We start from the raw sequence: 18,763 nt of genomic DNA, 5'->3' as shown, positions 1-18,763 counted from the left end.
TCGTGACATGAAGATTCCGCTACTTGGCGAGCCCCGCTATTCAGTGGATGCGGAAACTTAGCCAGTTGGCCCCTACTAGCTCCTACGCTCCGTTCAAGTATCGATTCGTGTCACGCTTCCAAACTGCGAGTGTTCGTTCTCCGTAGAAAATTAATAACAATTACGCATCTTCCGTACGCATTAGCTGGTTATCGTTTGCCTTGTCAGGTGTGCGGTTAAGTTATCTACGGTTCTTCATCCAAGATACAATCGAAGGACATATGTAATCCTAGAAAAATCTACTGAAAAGCTTAAAAAGCTTGCCGGAGCCCACACTTACTATACACCAAGTATATATCTGTTGCATCTTGAGAAGTGTTTTCTAGATCAGATCCTATCTAGCGTAATCGATCGCAACGAACCGAACTCGATCGTCAACAAAGGGGAAGAGAGCAAAATACGCCGACTCACAATTGCTGAAATTTCGTTGAAAAATTTTCCATCGAGACAAATCGCACGCGATTGAGTGAAAATTTAATTTTCCCAGAAAACAACGTGCTTTCCGGGGAGCATTTTTCGCGGAAGATTCGAAATTCTCGTTCCATTTGAAGTTCTTGGAGTGATCCATTTCGAATTTGCAGCAATTTCCTAAAATATTATCGAACGGGTTAGAATCCATTTGCCTTCGAAGTTTTAATCCGTATCCTGTTATTCGAAAAAACAGCTTCGTTCCATTTTTTAGGTAGCCTAGAATTGCCAGAGATTCAGTTGTGTGCGCGCGATTCGGAACTGAGTTGCTGTAGATATAACGACTACTTTCTACTATTACCTTAGGATATTGTGATTAGCTTTTAATTGCTCCGCTATTTAGTGTATCCATAGTTTATCATCTTTATTGCTGTAAACAAAAATAGGAGTTTCAAATTCTGCTGGTGCTTGTTATTCTATTTTTAAGCGTTGAAAACGTGACTTGCTGAGAATCCACACTCAACAGTGAATATTTCAACTAAATCTTTTTCCGCATTCAATCGACCAGACATAATTATATCACAGGTGCGCGTAGTGGTAAAACTAGCCGAAAACTCATTGAAAAATTAGTGCGCAAACGTGCGAATAACGCTGTACAATCGTGGCTACACCCTTGACTTAAATTCTCTAAATCTTGCCAACTTTCATATTGGGAAAACATCAGAACTATTTCAACAATGGCAGGAGGACGAGGTCAAAAATTCAAATCGAATCAACAGCAACAACCGTCACAACAATCCCAGCAGGGGGTGAAGTATCAAGATGAGCCACCGAAATCGCAGACACAACACAGAGGACACCAATCACCTGTTGATAATGATTGTTCGCCCCCATCGAAGGGCAATGGCCGCCCGTTGCGCAGGGCAACTAGTAAGCAAGAACAGGTGAAAAATGAGACCTCATCAAAGCTATCCGAATCTTCTCTTCAAACCAAAGATAACTTCCCGCCATCATCGAACTACAAACAAAATTCTAGAAATTCGAATACAAACGGTCGGAAATTCAACGGAAAAGATGGCGGTCGTTATGTTAGAAGTGAAAGCGTTCCAACGGCCATGACAGCGGTCAGTCACAGGAAAAACAATCACGGGAAAATAAAACACAGTCCTGAATGCTTGGCTGCTATGCAGATGCGTTTTCAGAAGTTGAATAACCTGGACAAGATCGCATTCGTGCCTGTGCCCATGTCATTTTTCAAATCCAACATAAAATTGGCATCGCGAAATTTCCGAAATAGTGAGAAAGAAAATGCTCCTGAGGAAGCTACTGATCCTTCCACCGGCGACAAAACCCAGAAGGAGTTCAAGGTTCCGACATTGATTTATGAACGAAGCAAGCCTGTCGACTCATCGTCCCGTATTTGTGGAGTACAAGCTGATACCAAATGTCTGACAATTTACGAGAAAAGTGGGAGCGGACAGCATCAGTTCCCGTTAATGCAGGTATGACACTTTTTTATTTGTTGAAGATTTATGGAGAAAAGTCCCGATTGCGTCAATAAATGCATATTATTTTATCAGCTCCGTAAACTAATCCAAAATCGAATGAATATAATTCAAGGAAAAGATTAGGAAATTAACCTGTAAAATCACTTCATAGATATCGAGATAAGTCAGTCTATCTTGGTAAAAACACAAAAGCAATGAGGACGCATTCATTAATCCATAAAACATTCCATTGATAAGATTTGATTTGCGCCGTGGACATTATCATCCAAATTTATGTAGGTAATTAACTGGATTGGAAAGTTGTAAAACGTATAAATAAAATTTCACAGACGCGTCAAAAAATAACTGTGTATCAGGCCCTATTTACGGTGCGCATACTTAAGGGAACCTAGTGTCAGACGAATTAATAGCTTACATACATATATCAACTCCATCATATTACAGTACGAATTGCGCTGCCTCTTAGTAAAGCGTACGAGTGACTAGCATTAAGTACTCCCTTTCAGTACTCTACTTATGTAAATTGCTGCTCTGGGTTCAAGTAGACTCCTCGCTGCGAGTGTTTATGCCATCCGAATGAATAAAAAGCAATCCTATTTTTTGGAGCGAGTTGGTTAACCCATCCATACTTTTTCAAACCATTAGAGGAAGAGCTGGCTACATAAAATTCTACATGGGGGTACGTAGGTATCAGTCGCCGATTCGAGGAGCCCAATTAACGCTGGGGTGCGCCATTTTGATGCCAAAATTCCTAAACCCGTGGCTGATGTTATGAAAACAAGGTTGCAGAGTCAAGCCAGCCCGTAGCATTGATGGAAGAAAGTAGCTCTTCCACCCTGCAGCTAGAAAATTCTCCGAGGTCCCCAAAGCATGGCTTACCTAGTGTCCGTAGTCTGACTCTAGCTAGTGTTAGGCAATCGCAATTGAAGCGCCTGAGGGTTTCCCCCTCTTCACCGTAGCTTTGGCAATCTAAATTGTAGGATATGCCGAGTTTGACGGCATGGTCCCCTAGATGCCAGAACCCCGCGCAGACCGCTGTAATTTTGTACGCGTCTGGCTCAAGAGCTCTCGTGATTTGCACAGGTGGTGAGTTTTCGCCATCTGAGGACCGTGGCTGCTAAGCGTGAGCAGATTCCCTTCTTGACGGTCGCCAGCGTGGCACCGACTATGCGCGCCGAACGGCTGCCAAGAGCCCACTCATTCATATCGCCGGGAACCCAGGTGGGGTGACCTTGAGCGCCTTGAGCGGGCCAGACTGTTTAGCACGTTTCTGCATTGCTTCATCAGCCTAGAAGGTGTCGCCGCTTAGTACAAGGCTATGTTATGCTTGGGGCTCGGATCATGTCCCAGCCAGCGGCTGGCTTGGAATACACCGGCAACATCTGGGAGACTATGCAACTCGGATTCACTGATTGCATTCGACAAAACTTATGCACTGACTCTGCAGATCATCTTTGATCCGTCGGTGAAAAATATTGGATTATAGCCCTGCAACACGTAGCCGGTCTTTTACTCCTCTCTGGTTGGAAGGACCACAGCGAAGTTTCTGGTGAAATTTAGCTTGTGTGTGGCACAGTCCATAGGGTATGTCCAGATTCCACGAGGTACTTCGTCTAGGATGTTACTATGGGAATACCGTTTCGCAGCCCATCATCCGGACTCACGTAGTCTGACGCCACTGCACGCTACAAAGTGTTTCATGTGGTGGTCTAGGGGGAGGAGGTGGAGAGCAGAGCGCCGGTAGCACCGGCACACGCAGTTCTCTAAATCCTATTAAGCTTCGCTCTATTGTACTTTATGCTCAAAGCCTGCCACCATACCATGAAGCGTACGTTAGGATGGGATGCATTACAGCAGATTTTATCCACAAGCGGACGGTTATGATATCGCTCATAGATTTCGTCGTTATGTAGACTACGGAATCGCCCATCCTCATGTAGGGAGCCAAACATTCTTCGGAGGGTTCTTCTTTCGAACGCGGCCGAGAGTTCCGTCCGTCTCTATTTGGCTGTTAAAATCCCCAAGTATGATTTTAATATCATACTTGCGATAGGCTCCAAGGGTTCGTTCTACTGCCTCGTAGAAGGTATCCTTCTCCGACTCTGCAGTTTTCTTTGTTGGTGCGTGAACGTTAATGAGACTTATATTTCTAAAGTTGCCTCGGAAGCGCAGGGTGCATAGCCTTTCGCTTATATTTTCAAAGCCGACAATAGCAGGTTTCATTTTTTGGCTGACTAAGAAACCTACCCCGAGCACATGGTTTACTGGCTGGCCGCTATAATATATGGTGTAGTGACTCTTCTCCAGGAAACCGGTCCCTGTCCAACGCATCGCATCTCCTTTAACGGTGTTACATCAGCCCTATATTGGCGCAGGGTATCGGCTAGCTGCTTGGCAGCACCATCTCTATACAGGGAGCGCACGTTCCATGAAAAAATGCGCAAATCGTTGTTCCTTTTTCGTTGACGGATTTGTTGTTGTAAAACCCATCCAGTCCGAGGCTCCTGTTGTGGCTTCGTAACAAGTTGTTTTCCGTGTAGGGTTGTCAGCCCTACCCAATCCCCAAACTGGCGGACCAGTAGGTACAATTTGTCCTTTCAGAGGCGAGATACCCGTTTTCACCCTCTGTCTGCATTTCTTCGTTAAGAAAGAACTCCCAGCGGTCACCACGCGGAGGTGGAAATAGAGTTTGGTAGTAGAACTGTTGGTGTTGGTTCAGCAGGCGTTTCCCAGGTTTTATGCTCCATCGTGGGTACCAATCCACTTTTCGCCCTGGGACCTATACTACCCATTGAACACCAAAGGTCAAAGTATAAGACCGAACATTTTCACCAGCCAAAAGGTTGGCAAAAGTTTTTTGTCCCTTGTAAGGACAATGAAAAATAATTTTGCAGCTCCTCTGTTCCGCCTCCCATAAATAATGATAAAATTTTCAATGAATCACTCGAGAAAAAAAAAATTTTCGCCGGAATTTTTTCTGCCAACTCCAACCTTCTTCCTCGCTGAGCTATCCCAGCGTAAAAAGTTGCGATTCACGTCAAGGATCTTTGCACTTTCGTACAAGGGAAGTTTTCAAATTACTAGCCAAGCTGGAAGAGTCTGAATCTGCTGGTCCTGATGGTATCTCGTCCATGGTCTTAAAAAGCTTCGCTGGCTAGACTTCTGCGCAAACGCTTTCATCTGTCTTACCTTCAGGGTATCCTTCCATCGGCTTGGAAAATTTCTAATGTCCAGTCCATATCTAAAAAGGAGAGAGTTGTGGTCCTTCTAACTGCCGACCAATAGCATTAACTTTAACTCTAAATTATCTACTACTACTATCTACTATCTTGACTCAAACCACCTTATCAACGACAAGCAATACGGATTTCGTTCTATGCGCTCGACAGGAGACTTGATAACACTTCTCACTTCATAAACACGGTGAAGCCATAGTTGTTGCCTTTGATATCGCGAAGGCTTTTGACAGAGTATGGCACGTTGCCCTCCTAGCCAAACTTGTCGGATTTGGTCTTGAAGACAAGTTCATCAAGAGGATTGAAAGCTTCCTCAATGGCCGTTTCATTCGAGTTGTGTCGGATGGTTTTGAATCAGAACTTTATACTGAAAATGCCGGGGTGCCTCTAGGTACTGTTCTGTCACCCACCAACCAGGAGCGCATGTTTGAGTTATTGAATGAGGACATATCGTCTATTATTACTTGGGTCAAAGCAAACCGTTTTCAGTTCAATGATTCTAAAACCCAATGCTGTCTCACTTCGAATAAACTATGTGCTCTCATCCTCACAATCTATTCTTCTCTATGGTGGGAATATTCCCGATTCACCCTCACCGAACATAGTGGGTACTAACATCTTTAGTAAGCTCAACAGGGCCGCCACATCTTAGGCACTGTGAAAAATGCGATAAAATGTTTAGGGTTTCTGAATCGTTGCAAAAAAATAGTTTTTACCATTCGACCTAGCGCAGATCTACAAGACTCACGTTAGACCTAGACTCGAATAAAACTCTCACATTTGGGAGGGTGCAGGTATAACTACACTCTCTGCTCATCGGTGATGCAAGCATTACATCACAAATTGAGCTCCTTGAGCACAGACGAAATGTTAGATGTCTTTCTCTCTTCTATCGTTATTATAACGGTCCCTGCTTCCAGGAAATATCAGGTCTTATCCCTTGTAGAGCCCTTCGCAAAGGCAACACCACGCTAAGTAGCCACTTCCATCCCCACACTCTAAGGGTGAGTTCTAGTCTCATCATGAAATACCACGAATTTTCCTTATTTGGAACTATACGAATGCGGAGCAGACTGTCACCTTCTGTCTTCTCGTCTGACTATAACATACAGATGTTTAGGCAAGGAGTACCTCGCCACTTCCTTCATGCTCAACCCCTTTCCCTTGTTGCGAAAGAGGACATGGACGTTGCTACACCACCAAGTGGGGCGATATCCAGAGAAATCGGACGCAAGAAAGCGGAACTTTCGGTGGAAGGTGAGGACAATCTGGTAACCCCGGTGAGATCCACACTGAACGCAGCATACTTTTCAGTTAGCGGTGGTTTCCATATTAGATTATAAACATTAAAGTTAGTCAAATCAACCTGTAGCTTGCCAAAGCTTCTTCCTATCTACTGGCGCCAAAGCTGGCAAAGTTGCAGGACTGTCCTTATATATTTCTGGTTCAAGAGCCATGGGTTCGTTTTAACAGAATCTGTGGTATTGGATCAGTCAAGGGGACCAGGATCTTTTTCGATGAAAGATCCTCGAGACTGAGGGCCTGCGTTCTGATGTCAAAATTGTTAGAGGCAACCATGCTGAGACAATTCTGTTCACAGGACCTTGTTGCGGTCCAGGTTAATGGTAAGAGGAGAAACGTTATAGCTGCCTCTGCCTACTTACCCTATGATTCTTTGTGCCCTCCACCGACACAAGAAATAAGAGATCTGCACTTAGAGAAAACTCTTAGAAATATTTTCTGAGGATGTCTTGCTCTGGGCTACGTGCCTTCCTCTTGGCAGAAGGTGAAGGTAGTCTTCATACCAAAACCTGGGAAAAATGACTATTCTAATCCAAAGAACTACAGGCAAATCTGCTTAACATCATTTTCGCTGAAATACCTTGAGAGGCTGGTTGAGCGTCACATTCACGAGAAGGCGCTAAAGTCGCACCCCCTAAATGAAAACCAATATGCTTACCAACGAGGAAAGTCCTATGCTCTTCATTCTTTGGTTTCAAAGATAGAGAATGCAACTCTGAAGGGTGTGTACGCGATGGGGGTGTTCGTGGACATTGAAGGGGCTTTGACTGTGCGCCCTTCCAAAAGCCTTGTGATGCTGCTAGAGAGTATGGTGCTGACGAAACTCTTATAAAGTTGATCTACGCTATGCTAATGCAGAGATTTTTGTCTGCTGAAGTGGATGTTGATCGCTACTTATCAACGGAAGCGACGAAAAGCTGCCCTCATGGAGGTGTGTTATCGCCACTTCTGTGGAGTATGCTGATCAACTCACGTTCAAGCTTATGCGGATGATGTGGCTGTGCTGGCTGTTTGTCGAGATCTGAGAATGGTGTATAGAAATACACAACGCGCCGTTGATTTGATTGACAGTTCTCAGGCATGGACTTCCAGTAAATCCAAATAAAACCATAATGGTGTTATTTGCAATAAGGAGGAAACTGAGTGGTATTTGCCTTCCAAGGATGAAGAGTACAACCTTTCAACTCTCTGAAGAAGTGAAATATCTGGGACAAGAAGCTTCTTTGGAACGAACATATAGAGGTAAAGATGAAACGAGCTCTCACAGCTTATGGGCTGTGTAGGCGGACCTTTACCCCGACATGGGGACTTAGGTCTCCGATAGTAATGTGGATATATGTTGCTATCATTAGGCCGATGTTCGCTTATGTATCCGCAGTGTGGTGGGTTAAGATGAAACAGAGGAGTTTTCGCTGTAAACTAGCCACACTGCAAAGAACTGTGTGTCTGGGTATCACCGGTGCATTAACATCTCATCCAGCGCAGCTCTGAATGCATTACTCAATTTGCAGCGCATGGATTTGTTCATTCAGAGCACTGTAATGAGAGCGGCTCATATCTTGGGAAAACAATGGACATGGGGGCACAAAGCATTGGAAGAGTGATTGGGAGAACTGAATCTAGTTTTTGCGATGCCTTTCGATTCTCAGATCCCCATACATCGGTTTGCTAGAAGATATGATGTTATCTTGGAACGGAGAGAAAACTGGGACAAACCAGAAGAATGCGTGCCAGGATATACTGACGTCTTCCACATCGATAGCTCAAAGATAGAAAATGGTTCTGGAGCAAGAGTCTACCTCTCGAATAAAAACGAGAAATGGGTTTTTCCTTTAGAACAATACACAATGGTCTTTTAGGCTGAAGTATATGCGATCCTAAAGGCTGCACTCTGGATGATTGACGATGATCCACGCGCATCGCAATCTGTAGCGATAGATGAGTAGTACTTTGATCACTTCAAAAATCGTTCAGGAATGTAGAAACCGATTGAACTCTGTTTCCTGATTCAATATGGTGGATTCACTCTGGGTACCTGGTCATTGTGGTGTAGAGCGAACTGAAATCTCGGATGCGTTAGCAAAAGAGGCTTTAACTTTCCCCATGCCCGGACCGGAACCAGCAATTGGCTGATGCTGCTATCAAAAACTGGGAACAAGCTCCCCACAATGACAGGTGGCGAAGCCTTAATACTACTGGACAGACCAAACTTTTCCTGTCAGAACCAAACAAACAAAAGTTTATTCTGTCGAAAAGCAGGAAGACACGCAGAAGTATTGTGTGCAATCTGACTGGCCATAATTCACTAGCCTGGTATATGTTCAGAATAGGAATTATCCAAGATGATACGGGTCCCTCCTGTAATGAGGAAGCAGAATCCACGGAACATTTTCTATGTGAGTGCCCCGCTTACGGACGCATCAGATATCAGATTTTTGGTGCTGATGTGCTCCAACTGAAGCGGATAGCATCACATCCACTAACGGAAATCCTGCGATACATAAAGGAATTCGGGATATTCTGTTAGACGGAGGAATCGAGTACAATGGACCACTAAGTTCTGAGTGCTCAGTGGCTTTCCCTCTCCCCCACCTCAAACACGCACATATACCCCTTCCCCATTCTAATCCCTAACTTCCTTCCTGCTCGCCAAGCTTTATAGCATCATCAGAAAAGACTGATATGGAATATTAATATCGCAGTGTTAATGGAAAGGAATTCACAAAACCTTTCATTTCAAAAGTGCCGAGCTTCTGGTTTCCCACTTGTTTGAACTGTACCCACCCTGTTTTCATGATAAAATTAGCCTATTGCTATTAACATTTTCCATTTCTGTAATTATTTTTATCATTTCAATATCTTTGATATTTGTTTCTCGCAGATGCACATTTTATCTTAAAAATTCACCAGCATTTCCCGACTTAGAAACGAATCGCTGTGTCAAGGTCGTAGCAAAAGCAAGCTTGTTACTTGCTATTATGTACTTTGTTGACAATAAAAGTTTCGTTTTGCCTTATCGTTATCGCACAATATCTGTGTCTTTAGTTTTTTTTTTATTTAACAAATAATTTGTTTAATATTTTCCATTGTTCTTGACAACTTTGTGAAGATAAATACTGAAGAATAGTGAAGCAGATGTTTGGGGTTTTACGTGTATAAGTGTTTTTTCGATATCTTTTATCTGGACTAGAGCACTATGCATAATTCATTTTTTTAAGTTTCACTTTTTAAGCCCCGATAAGCTGCGAACAAATAAGTCGATACTAACGCAGGTAATCACGTTTACTTTAGTGATTGATGAAAATTCACACTAGAGTGTGTATTTCCCGGGTACTATAGCACGGGCGAACTATCTAATTTTTAAAGTGCTCATGTATGTATCTAAGCGAAAGCCAATGTGGGAATATCAGTCAAATTTCGAATTCTATCGACATAAGTTACTTTTCGGTTGTTCAAGGAACGAGCATCAGGTTCGGTTAATTATTATCGAAATCTGATGTTCAAATATTGTGTCGATAATTTTTAATTGATGCCCTTGAAAATGCCACAAGGGTAGAGACAATATCGTGGTGGTACCTTCAATAACCAATGTCAATATAATAAATCACTGAAACTTTTCTCAAGTGTTTGTTATCATTCTTATCAGCTGAGAAAGGTTTCTCTTGCAATTTAATTCATATCAAGAGCACAGATTACGACATTTCTTAGTGTAATTTTCGCTTTCATTACCTCGCAATGGTAATCTGATTCGCATGGTTGAGTAAAAGTTCAATCTCATGTGGCTGAGCTTATTTTTCAGATTGTGTTTTGAATAAAGTAGACCAAACCTATGGCTATCCCACCTTCATGCTAATGAACTGTAAATATGAATTGGAATTATTTTCGGATTTCGTTTAAACATTTTTTTATCAAAATAAAATTGTACATTATTTCAGGGTGAGCAATTTTGGTTCATAGATCAACGGATGTTATAAAACATTGAAAGATCCAAGCGAAATGTATATATAATTGATCGCACCCCAGAAATGGCATAGTATGTAGCTACCAGGGACGTGCGATGGTCCAAATTAGTGTCTCATCAGAGAAAATAGTCAACACCAATCCAGCTCGGGTTACAGATGACACGTTTCCTTCCTCTATAGTATCTAACAACTGTGACTAAAATAGTACTATTAAGTGCTACAATACTTGAGCAGAATTAATCTTTTTTCATGGTACGGAGTTTTAATAACCCTCAGAAGACACATTCAATACAAGTCGACCTGCACTATATTTGGCGCCCTTGGGATTCTTACCTACTAAAAATGCTGCATTTCTCAAATATCATGTGCGTATGTGTGTTTGTGGTGGGGGAGAAGCTATAGCCTCTGAGCAATCAGGCCGTGGTGGCCCATTGCACTCGACTCAACCGGAATATCCCGAATTCGTTAACGTATCGCAGAATTTCCGTTAGTGATGTGATGCTACCGGTTGCAACTGGAGAACATCGGCGCCGAAGATCTGATGTCTGATGCGTCCATAGGCGGGGCACTCACATAGAAAATGCTCCGTGAAGTCCGCTTCCTCATTACAGGACCGGCATGAGTCATTTTGAATAATTCCTATTCCGGCCTGTCGGAATGTATGTCAATAGTCCTGCAAGTCCTCCTGCTTTTCGACAGGATAAAATTTGCGGTACGCATGTTTGGATCTGACAGGAAAAGTTTGGTGTGTCTAGTGGCATTAAGGCTCTCCTACCTGTTATTATGGGAAGCCTGTTCCCAATTTTGAAGACAGCGTTAGGCAATGCTACTGATAATCCAATTGCTGGTTCCGGTCCTGGCATGGGGAAGATTGAACCCTCAGTTGCAAAGCATACGAGATTTCATTTCTCTCTACGCCACAGTCACCAGGTACCCAGAGTAGTTCTACTGTATTGAACCTAGAGACAGCGTTCAATCGATTTCTACATTCCTGAACGATTTTCGATGTTATTCCTCAATGTAGCTTGGCTATCACTGCAAATTGCGATGCGTCTACCTTCAACCGCTGATCGATCACCCAGTTTGCCGCCCTCTTTACGTTTGAGGACAACTTCATATCTTCTACCAAACAGATGTATGAGGATCCGAGAATCAGAAGGCATTGTGAGAACTTGATTCAATACTTCCGATAACTCTTCCTATGTTCTGTGCCCTCCCACATCCGTTGTTTCCCTGTGTATCTAATCGAGTTAGTCTATGAGCTGCTAACATTGCAGTGCTTTACATGAACCGTGGGTTGTTGGTGAGGTAGTCAGATGCCTAAATTTCCATCATGCTGACCTGTTGTATGCAATGAAAGTGATCGATACCGCTCCTGCATGGTAGTCTCAAAAGACTTCCAGGCTAACTTGGTTAACGATCTATATGATGGCGCGACCACATCGGCTAAACTAACCATAAAAAGTCAACAGAGAGATAAAAAGATACTATGGTGCTCTGCATATTTCCCCTATTATGCAAAAGAAGCTCACAGTGGAACATTCATTAGAGCTATCCAATATGCCAAAAGTAAAGGCATGGGAGTAACAGCAGGATGTGATGTCAACGCTCACCACCGGGGAAGTTCCAACATCAATGGAAGAGGATCATGACTACTGGAGTATCTAGTAGAAACCGATCTGCAGATCCCTAATTTGGGTAATGAACCCAATTTCTTCAATGTGGTGAGGCGAAAGGTCATCGGTCGGAGAGTGGAGAGTATCAAACAATATCACACTCTCAGATCAAAGACGCATTGATTTCGTGATGGCTATAGATCCACCTTTACCCACTACATTTCGGAATCCGCGGAAGACAGATTGGGCAACGTGTAAAATAGAGCTGGCCGCCCGAGTCACGATCCTTGGGAAGTGCAAAAAATCCATTGCTGCAATTGAGAAGATAACCCAGATGATCACAACTAGTATGAGAGAAGCTTTCGAAGAAAAGTGTCTACTCAAGACGTCAAAGAAAGGTAACCAGGGTCACCTTGGTGGAACTCGGATTTGGCAAAACAGAGGAGAACGATAAGGATCAATCGTGCTCTGAAGGGTGATTCAGCCGCTGGTTGGAATCGCTTTAAAGAGACACAGAAGGCTCAAAAGAAGATCATAAGATCGGCTAAACGATCATTATGGAGAGGCTTTTGCGAAGAGAAAAATTCTCTAGGCTACACACCTTCACCCTATATTCCAATTATGCTTAAATTCCAATGAACTGGCGTGATGTGAAGGTGATATTTATTCCCAAACCAGGCAAACGCGGCCACAAGCACCCAAAAAGATTCCGACTGATCAGTCTAACGTCTTTTCTACTAAAAGGATTAGAAAGACTAGTAGACCGGTTCATAAGCGATACACACTTTCCTAAGTGGCCACTTCACCATATACAACACGACAACCAAAATGCACGGAGACAGCACTCCATGAAAGGTGATATCCAAAAAAGAATAGGCCTTAGCAGCAACCATGGACATCGAAGGTGCCTTCAATTATGTCTCATTCGCGGCAATTTGTGATGCGGCAAGACAATATATAATCGAACCGCTGTTAGTCAGTTGGATCCTTTAATTGCTAGAGTGGAGGTGGAGAAAATTGCACATAATGGTCGGCCAATCTATTGTGCTGGAAACTGCCCTCAGGGAGGCGTTCTCTCTCCGCTGTTATGGCTCCAGGTAATAGATACCCGGGTGTGGCTCCTGGGGGACGAAAAAGTCTTCGCGCAAACATTTGCGAACGACCTAGCTTTAATAATTAATTTCAAGTTTGCGGACACAGTATGTGACCGCTTTAATTCAACTTTCAATGAAATCCACAGTCCATTGCGGAGGCACCCGCCATGAACTCACGGTGAACGCTAGGAAGACTAGACTTGCAGTTATATGCTTTCTACCTTAGAAGGGGCTGAAATCTAGCTGGCAAAAACAGTCAAGTATTTAGGAGTATATTTCGACTTCAAGCTAACTTGAAAGCATCATATCCAGGAACAATATCAGAAATTCTACTGATTGCTTGGATGCTGTAGGAATGCAATAGGCAACACCTGGGGACTTTCACCAAAATGCATACGCTGGATGTATACCTTCATAATGAAATGCATTTTGATGTATGCACGAATCGTCGGGGGCCGGGACTGAACCTTGCTAACAGCTGCTAACGCAGATTCAGAAACTTGGTTGCCTAAGTATTACTGGAGCAATGAGTACTACGTCGACTGCGGCACTTGAAACTATCCTAAATCTACCCCCCATTCACTTGGAGATGAAACGAAAAGCAGCCAACGACGCATATACACTCCATATCATTGGAGCGTGGAAAGGCGGCCAATCATACAATCATGCGTCTATCTGGAAATTACTTGATAAACATCCGGTAGCCCCGACGCCGGCCGATCATATTGTTTCCAGATTCGTCTTTGGAAAGACATACACTGTCGTAATCACGAAAGAAGAAGATTGATCCATAAATGGCCATGAGGTAATGAGGAGACTAACAAACTGGCTCGACGAGGGTCTGGATCCACAATGGTGGGACCAGAACCAGCCTTTGGAATCCGGCCATCTACTGTCAAGTCTACTCTGAAGGGAGAAATTACAAGGTTTCAGGCAGCCGGGTATAGAAATTTGAACTGCCGACTGGCGAAAATCCTTGTGAAAGAACCTGGTGTCGCCACAGCGGCATTTTTGTTGTCCCTTAAGAAGTGGAACATTAAAACCCTAGTAGGGCTTTTAACGGGACGCTACTTCTTAAACTACCATATGGAAAAGATTGGGGTGGTGGTTTCGGCTATGTGCAGCCAATGTGAGGAGGAGGAGACGATCCTGCAGTTTTTATACAGCTGCCAATAAAGAATAAAGAATTTGCACACTCTCTGCCTCTGGAGAATGTTTTCAGATTCGCTAAAGCTTGTGAACGCCATAGATGAGAAGCCATTGAATAGGCGATTTACGCCAGAGTGCATCTCTGGGAGGCAAAGTCCATTTAGTTTTCTCCTTTTTGTAATATCATTCTGGTTTTATTTGGATTAACTAAAAGTCCATGCCTGAGGCACCAACTGTCTATCAGATCAACGGCACGTTGTATATTTCTAAATCGTTCCAAGATCGCGATCAATAGAAAACATAGTCACGTTATCAGCGTAAACTTGAGCGTGTGTTGGCCAATTTTGCAGTTCGCGTAGTAGTGAGTCGCTGGCTACATCTCCTCGGGGGTGGCCTTTCGTTGCTCCTCTCGTTATGTAGCAATCAACAGCCATTTCAGTACACAGCCATCTCTGCGTTAGTATAGCATAAATCCACTTAATTAAAGTATAATGAACACCATACGAAACTTATAATAATATAATCGGTGATCCGCCTACAATGAGAAGTACAAGTAAGGATAAGTACTATTAAGGTCTCCCCAAAATTCTATTATCGCGAAAAAAAAGATTTCCATCTGACGTTCAAGGAATGAAAATGAATGACAATCCAATATCTCCAAATAAAGGCAAGCACACTTTTATGTATGCATATATACATATATATCCGCATATGAGGCGTCCAAGGGTGTTTTCTGAAAGAAGAACATGCGGAGACACTACAATAAATAAGGATGAGAATGTCTTACTATGGACTGTACCCAGAGATTGAACTGATCCAATTGCACGCATAGAAAAGATGGTTGAGTATGCTAATCACGTTCAGGCATTTCAGCACACAATACGCAATAAGGATTCCAAAATCATCCAAAAACAAGTATACATGTACAGTCTGTTTAGGTGAAAATTCGATCTGGAGAGGTTTTCATCTCTATTGATTTTAAGGGATAAGGACATTCTTCCTTTAAAATAGGTAATGATGTCTGAGAGCGTGTTAGCAAAGCTTTTCGAGCGTTGCACCCCAATTTCGAAATCAAATTCCCAATATTCCACTCTATTTCAAAATTTCTTTCTTTTGTGTTTCTATTTTTGATTTTCTCCGTCCTATTTTCTGAATCATATATACTGGGCTTACATTTGTGGTTTTTCCACTCACTGATAGTGCTTTGTTCCACTTTTCATTTTTAGTTTAATCTCAATAAAGACCTAATTCCGATCGCTCTTTGAATTTGATTGAAAATTCGCCGATAACGCTGATAAAAAACTGGAATTTGCTTATTGGAAAATATCGCCCCTATTTTTATCATCAAAGGAACGATACGGAAATCGTTTGTCACAAATTGTTGACGAATTTTCCTTGGTTTCATTTTTGGTAAACATTTAGAAGACATGTGGCCATATGCTTGCGTTTGTGGCTTGAGTGATTGATGACAAATGCAATATGGGTCTGACGAATAAACGTCCTGCGAACTAAAGCGATTGCAAATATGTTTCCCTCTTGCAGGATAGTGTAGCTAGTGAGGCTTTGATTTTCCCCGAACAAAAGTCTAATGGATCAATTTTCTTTCTGGCGAGGGATGGATCGCCCGGATAGAAGTGACAAATACTTAAAGAGATAGGTGTCCAGAAAAGGGGTATAAAGGGTTGCATGCGTTTTGTTTTTTTACAAGAACGTAACGTATAGCCTGTTGATTACAATGCAAAGGAAATCAAGCAAAAAGAATAAAGTAAAATACTCGCTGAAGGAGAATAACAAAAGAAAAATTGAAATCCGGACAGTGCTAAAACTCGTAACAGTGTCATGAAAGTCTCAAATATTTTCTTTTTCTGTAGCCTTTGTTCCGATCACAAGCGGGGTTGACTCGTTTTGATCGGTTTCGCCATTTTGTTTTACAAAAAGCCTGATCTGTTTGCAATCGCGAGGCTTTCAAATCCTCATCTAGTGTATCGAGTCTCCGTTGTTCCCGCCGCCGCTTACCATCCACTTCGATGTTCAGACCAATTTTGCCAAGTGAATTCTCGTAAGTGAGTATTACGTGACCATACCATCAAAGAAGCCTCTCTCGCAATTTTTCCACGATCGGTGCAACCCCATATCAATCGCGGATATCCTCATTTCGAATGTGATCAAAACATCTCCCGCAATAGTCCCAACACAACATTTTCGTCTCCATAACCGCAAGACGCCGTTCATTGTCTTTTATAGTCGGCCAACACTCAGAACCGTAGAGGACGACAGGACGGAGGACATTGCGGTAAATTTTAGACGTAAGACGTTCGTTGGTACGTCGATCACAAAGAACACTAGTTGTGGAATACCACGGCCGCCAAAAATTCAGTTTTATTCTGATTCAATCTGACACCGTGTTGCATGATGCGATCATTCCATTTTTGGACAAGTTGCTCGAGATCATTTTTGCTATTAGATGCTAGGAAACATCACCTTTATAAAGCAGTGTATAGGGCGCTGGACATTGGATGTTCCGTGTGACGATGTCCAAAACAAGAACAAAGAGAGGTGGTGAAAGGGCGCTTCCTGGATGAACATCAACAGAGAAACGAAGCTGTTTTGATACACACGCCACACTTCAAACTTTACTTTCCGGATCGTGGTAGAGCAATTGAACCCAGCTGACGAGTTCCTTTGGCACTAAGTGTTGTCGTAGAATGTACCAGATGAGTTCGTGTGGCACACAGCCAAACGTTTTCTCTAGATCCAGAAATACAGTGTAAATAGGGCGACGCTTCTCACGGCGTTTCTCTATGAGTAACCGCGCAGCGTTTATTGTGTCAGTAACAAATCTGGCTTGATTCACTGTTACTTCAAACAATTCGCGAATATGGTTGTCAACAACGCGTTCAAAAATGGTATTCATGGTATGGGAAAGAAACCGGATCGGACGGTAATTTGAACATTTTGCTGGACTACCTTTCTTTTTGGGTACCTTTCTCAATAACCCGATTAAAGAATTCAATGAGCCACAATGCTTTCCGCTTTCCAGAGCTCAGATACGATGTCGTCAACTCCAGTTGCTTTCCGCGATTTCATTCGTTTTATTGCATCTTCGACTTTAGTTATGGGATGATGGTCCTGAGGGTTTAACGTGAGTACCTGTCATGTATGCATAATCCGACGGTCCTCCGTGGACACAGATTAATTTGCAGACCATAATCAGAGCCCCGCGATGGCTGGCACAGCGATACTGGTTTATACTGAGTCCAGGCTCAGCTTTCATACCAGTGGATGCAAGGCCTATCTAACACTTCTGCCGCAACTAAGGGGTTCGGTACCCGAGTTTTACAGCGCAACTCAATGCTTGAGCTCTGCTTGCGATGTAGGCGTAACCACAATTACCATGAAACTGCCACCAGGGCGTCACCCGGAAATAATCGGGCCGAGAGCACATCCTCCAGAAATTCTCCTCGAGTATATGCTCTCTCTCCCGTTTCTCATGGTACCAGAAAAGCTCCGGTGATGCGTCGTAACATGAGCCACTTCAGATGAGTCCCTTGCAGACTCGGGTCCGATCGTCCTCCTCGAGTACGTGGGAAGTTGCGCTGACAGGTGGAGTTGCCCCAAATGTAGGCAATGTTTGTAGAAGTGAAGGATGAACAAATTCTTCAGTTGATATCTGCTCGAAATATTTTCGCCATCCCTTCTTCGCGGCTCGACGGTCGGTAGGCAAAGTGCTGTTCGTGTCATTAAGACAACAGAAGTGTTCGATGTCCTATGTGCGTTCGTGTCGGATTTTGGCAAGTCGATGCAGATACCTATCACCATCCCGAGCATCCGTTTTATCGTAAAGACCTTTGTAATGGACCGCTCATTCGCTTTCTTTGCTTTCCGGTCGGCATTCCTGTAAATTTGCCAATTGGCGACTGTTTTATCGTCGAGAACCTTGTGGTAGAGGCATTTCTTTTCACGAACCTTCATTTGAACATCGTTATTCCAAACCCAGGTATCTCGGTTGATGAACTGCTTACCTGGTTTAGTGATCCCGAAGGCTGCAGGATAGTGGGATAGACCGGATTAGTTGCTTGTTTGGATGGATTTAAGAGAAACAATTGACACCTTTACTTTGGTTTCGAAGCAGTGGTGGAATGTGAAATGGTGGGCCTTTGGGAAGTGGTTCGCAAGGATGTCATTAAGACTAGCAGCTTTACTAAGTCGCGGGGAAACCTTTCGGAGTTCCCTGTATGTATTGGAGGATTGGTATACAGGGTAAGCATTCTATCACGGATAGAAGAATCGAGATCGTAGATCACGTTCTTCAGAAAGAAAAACTGCGGCGAATATCTATTTCTAAATAATCTCCGCAGTAGGGTTTTCTTGTAATGTGTATCTTGGCGGATGTCGTCTGAGAGGGAGATAAGGTTTCAGTAGTTGAGGATGCGGATTGACACAAACTCG

At 43.1% G+C, this 18,763-nt stretch overlaps 1 protein-coding gene across 1 annotated transcript in view; it reads left to right on the top strand.

The window, feature by feature from the left end:
* Window positions 1–18,763, top strand: part of LOC119647200 (terminal nucleotidyltransferase 5C) — a 488,242-nt gene continuing 469,479 nt past the window's right edge. The window contains exon 1 of the mRNA XM_038048014.1: window positions 1–1,949. Coding sequence (XP_037903942.1) covers window positions 1,185–1,949 — 765 coding nt within the window. The 5' untranslated portion in view covers window positions 1–1,184. The remainder of the gene's footprint in view (window positions 1,950–18,763) is intronic.

This window comes from Hermetia illucens, chromosome 1, assembly GCF_905115235.1.
Source record: "Hermetia illucens chromosome 1, iHerIll2.2.curated.20191125, whole genome shotgun sequence".
In the NCBI taxonomy this organism is placed as follows: domain Eukaryota; kingdom Metazoa; phylum Arthropoda; class Insecta; order Diptera; family Stratiomyidae; genus Hermetia; species Hermetia illucens.
Note: the sequence above shows the minus strand (reverse complement) of the source record. Positions and strands in the feature narration are given on the sequence as shown.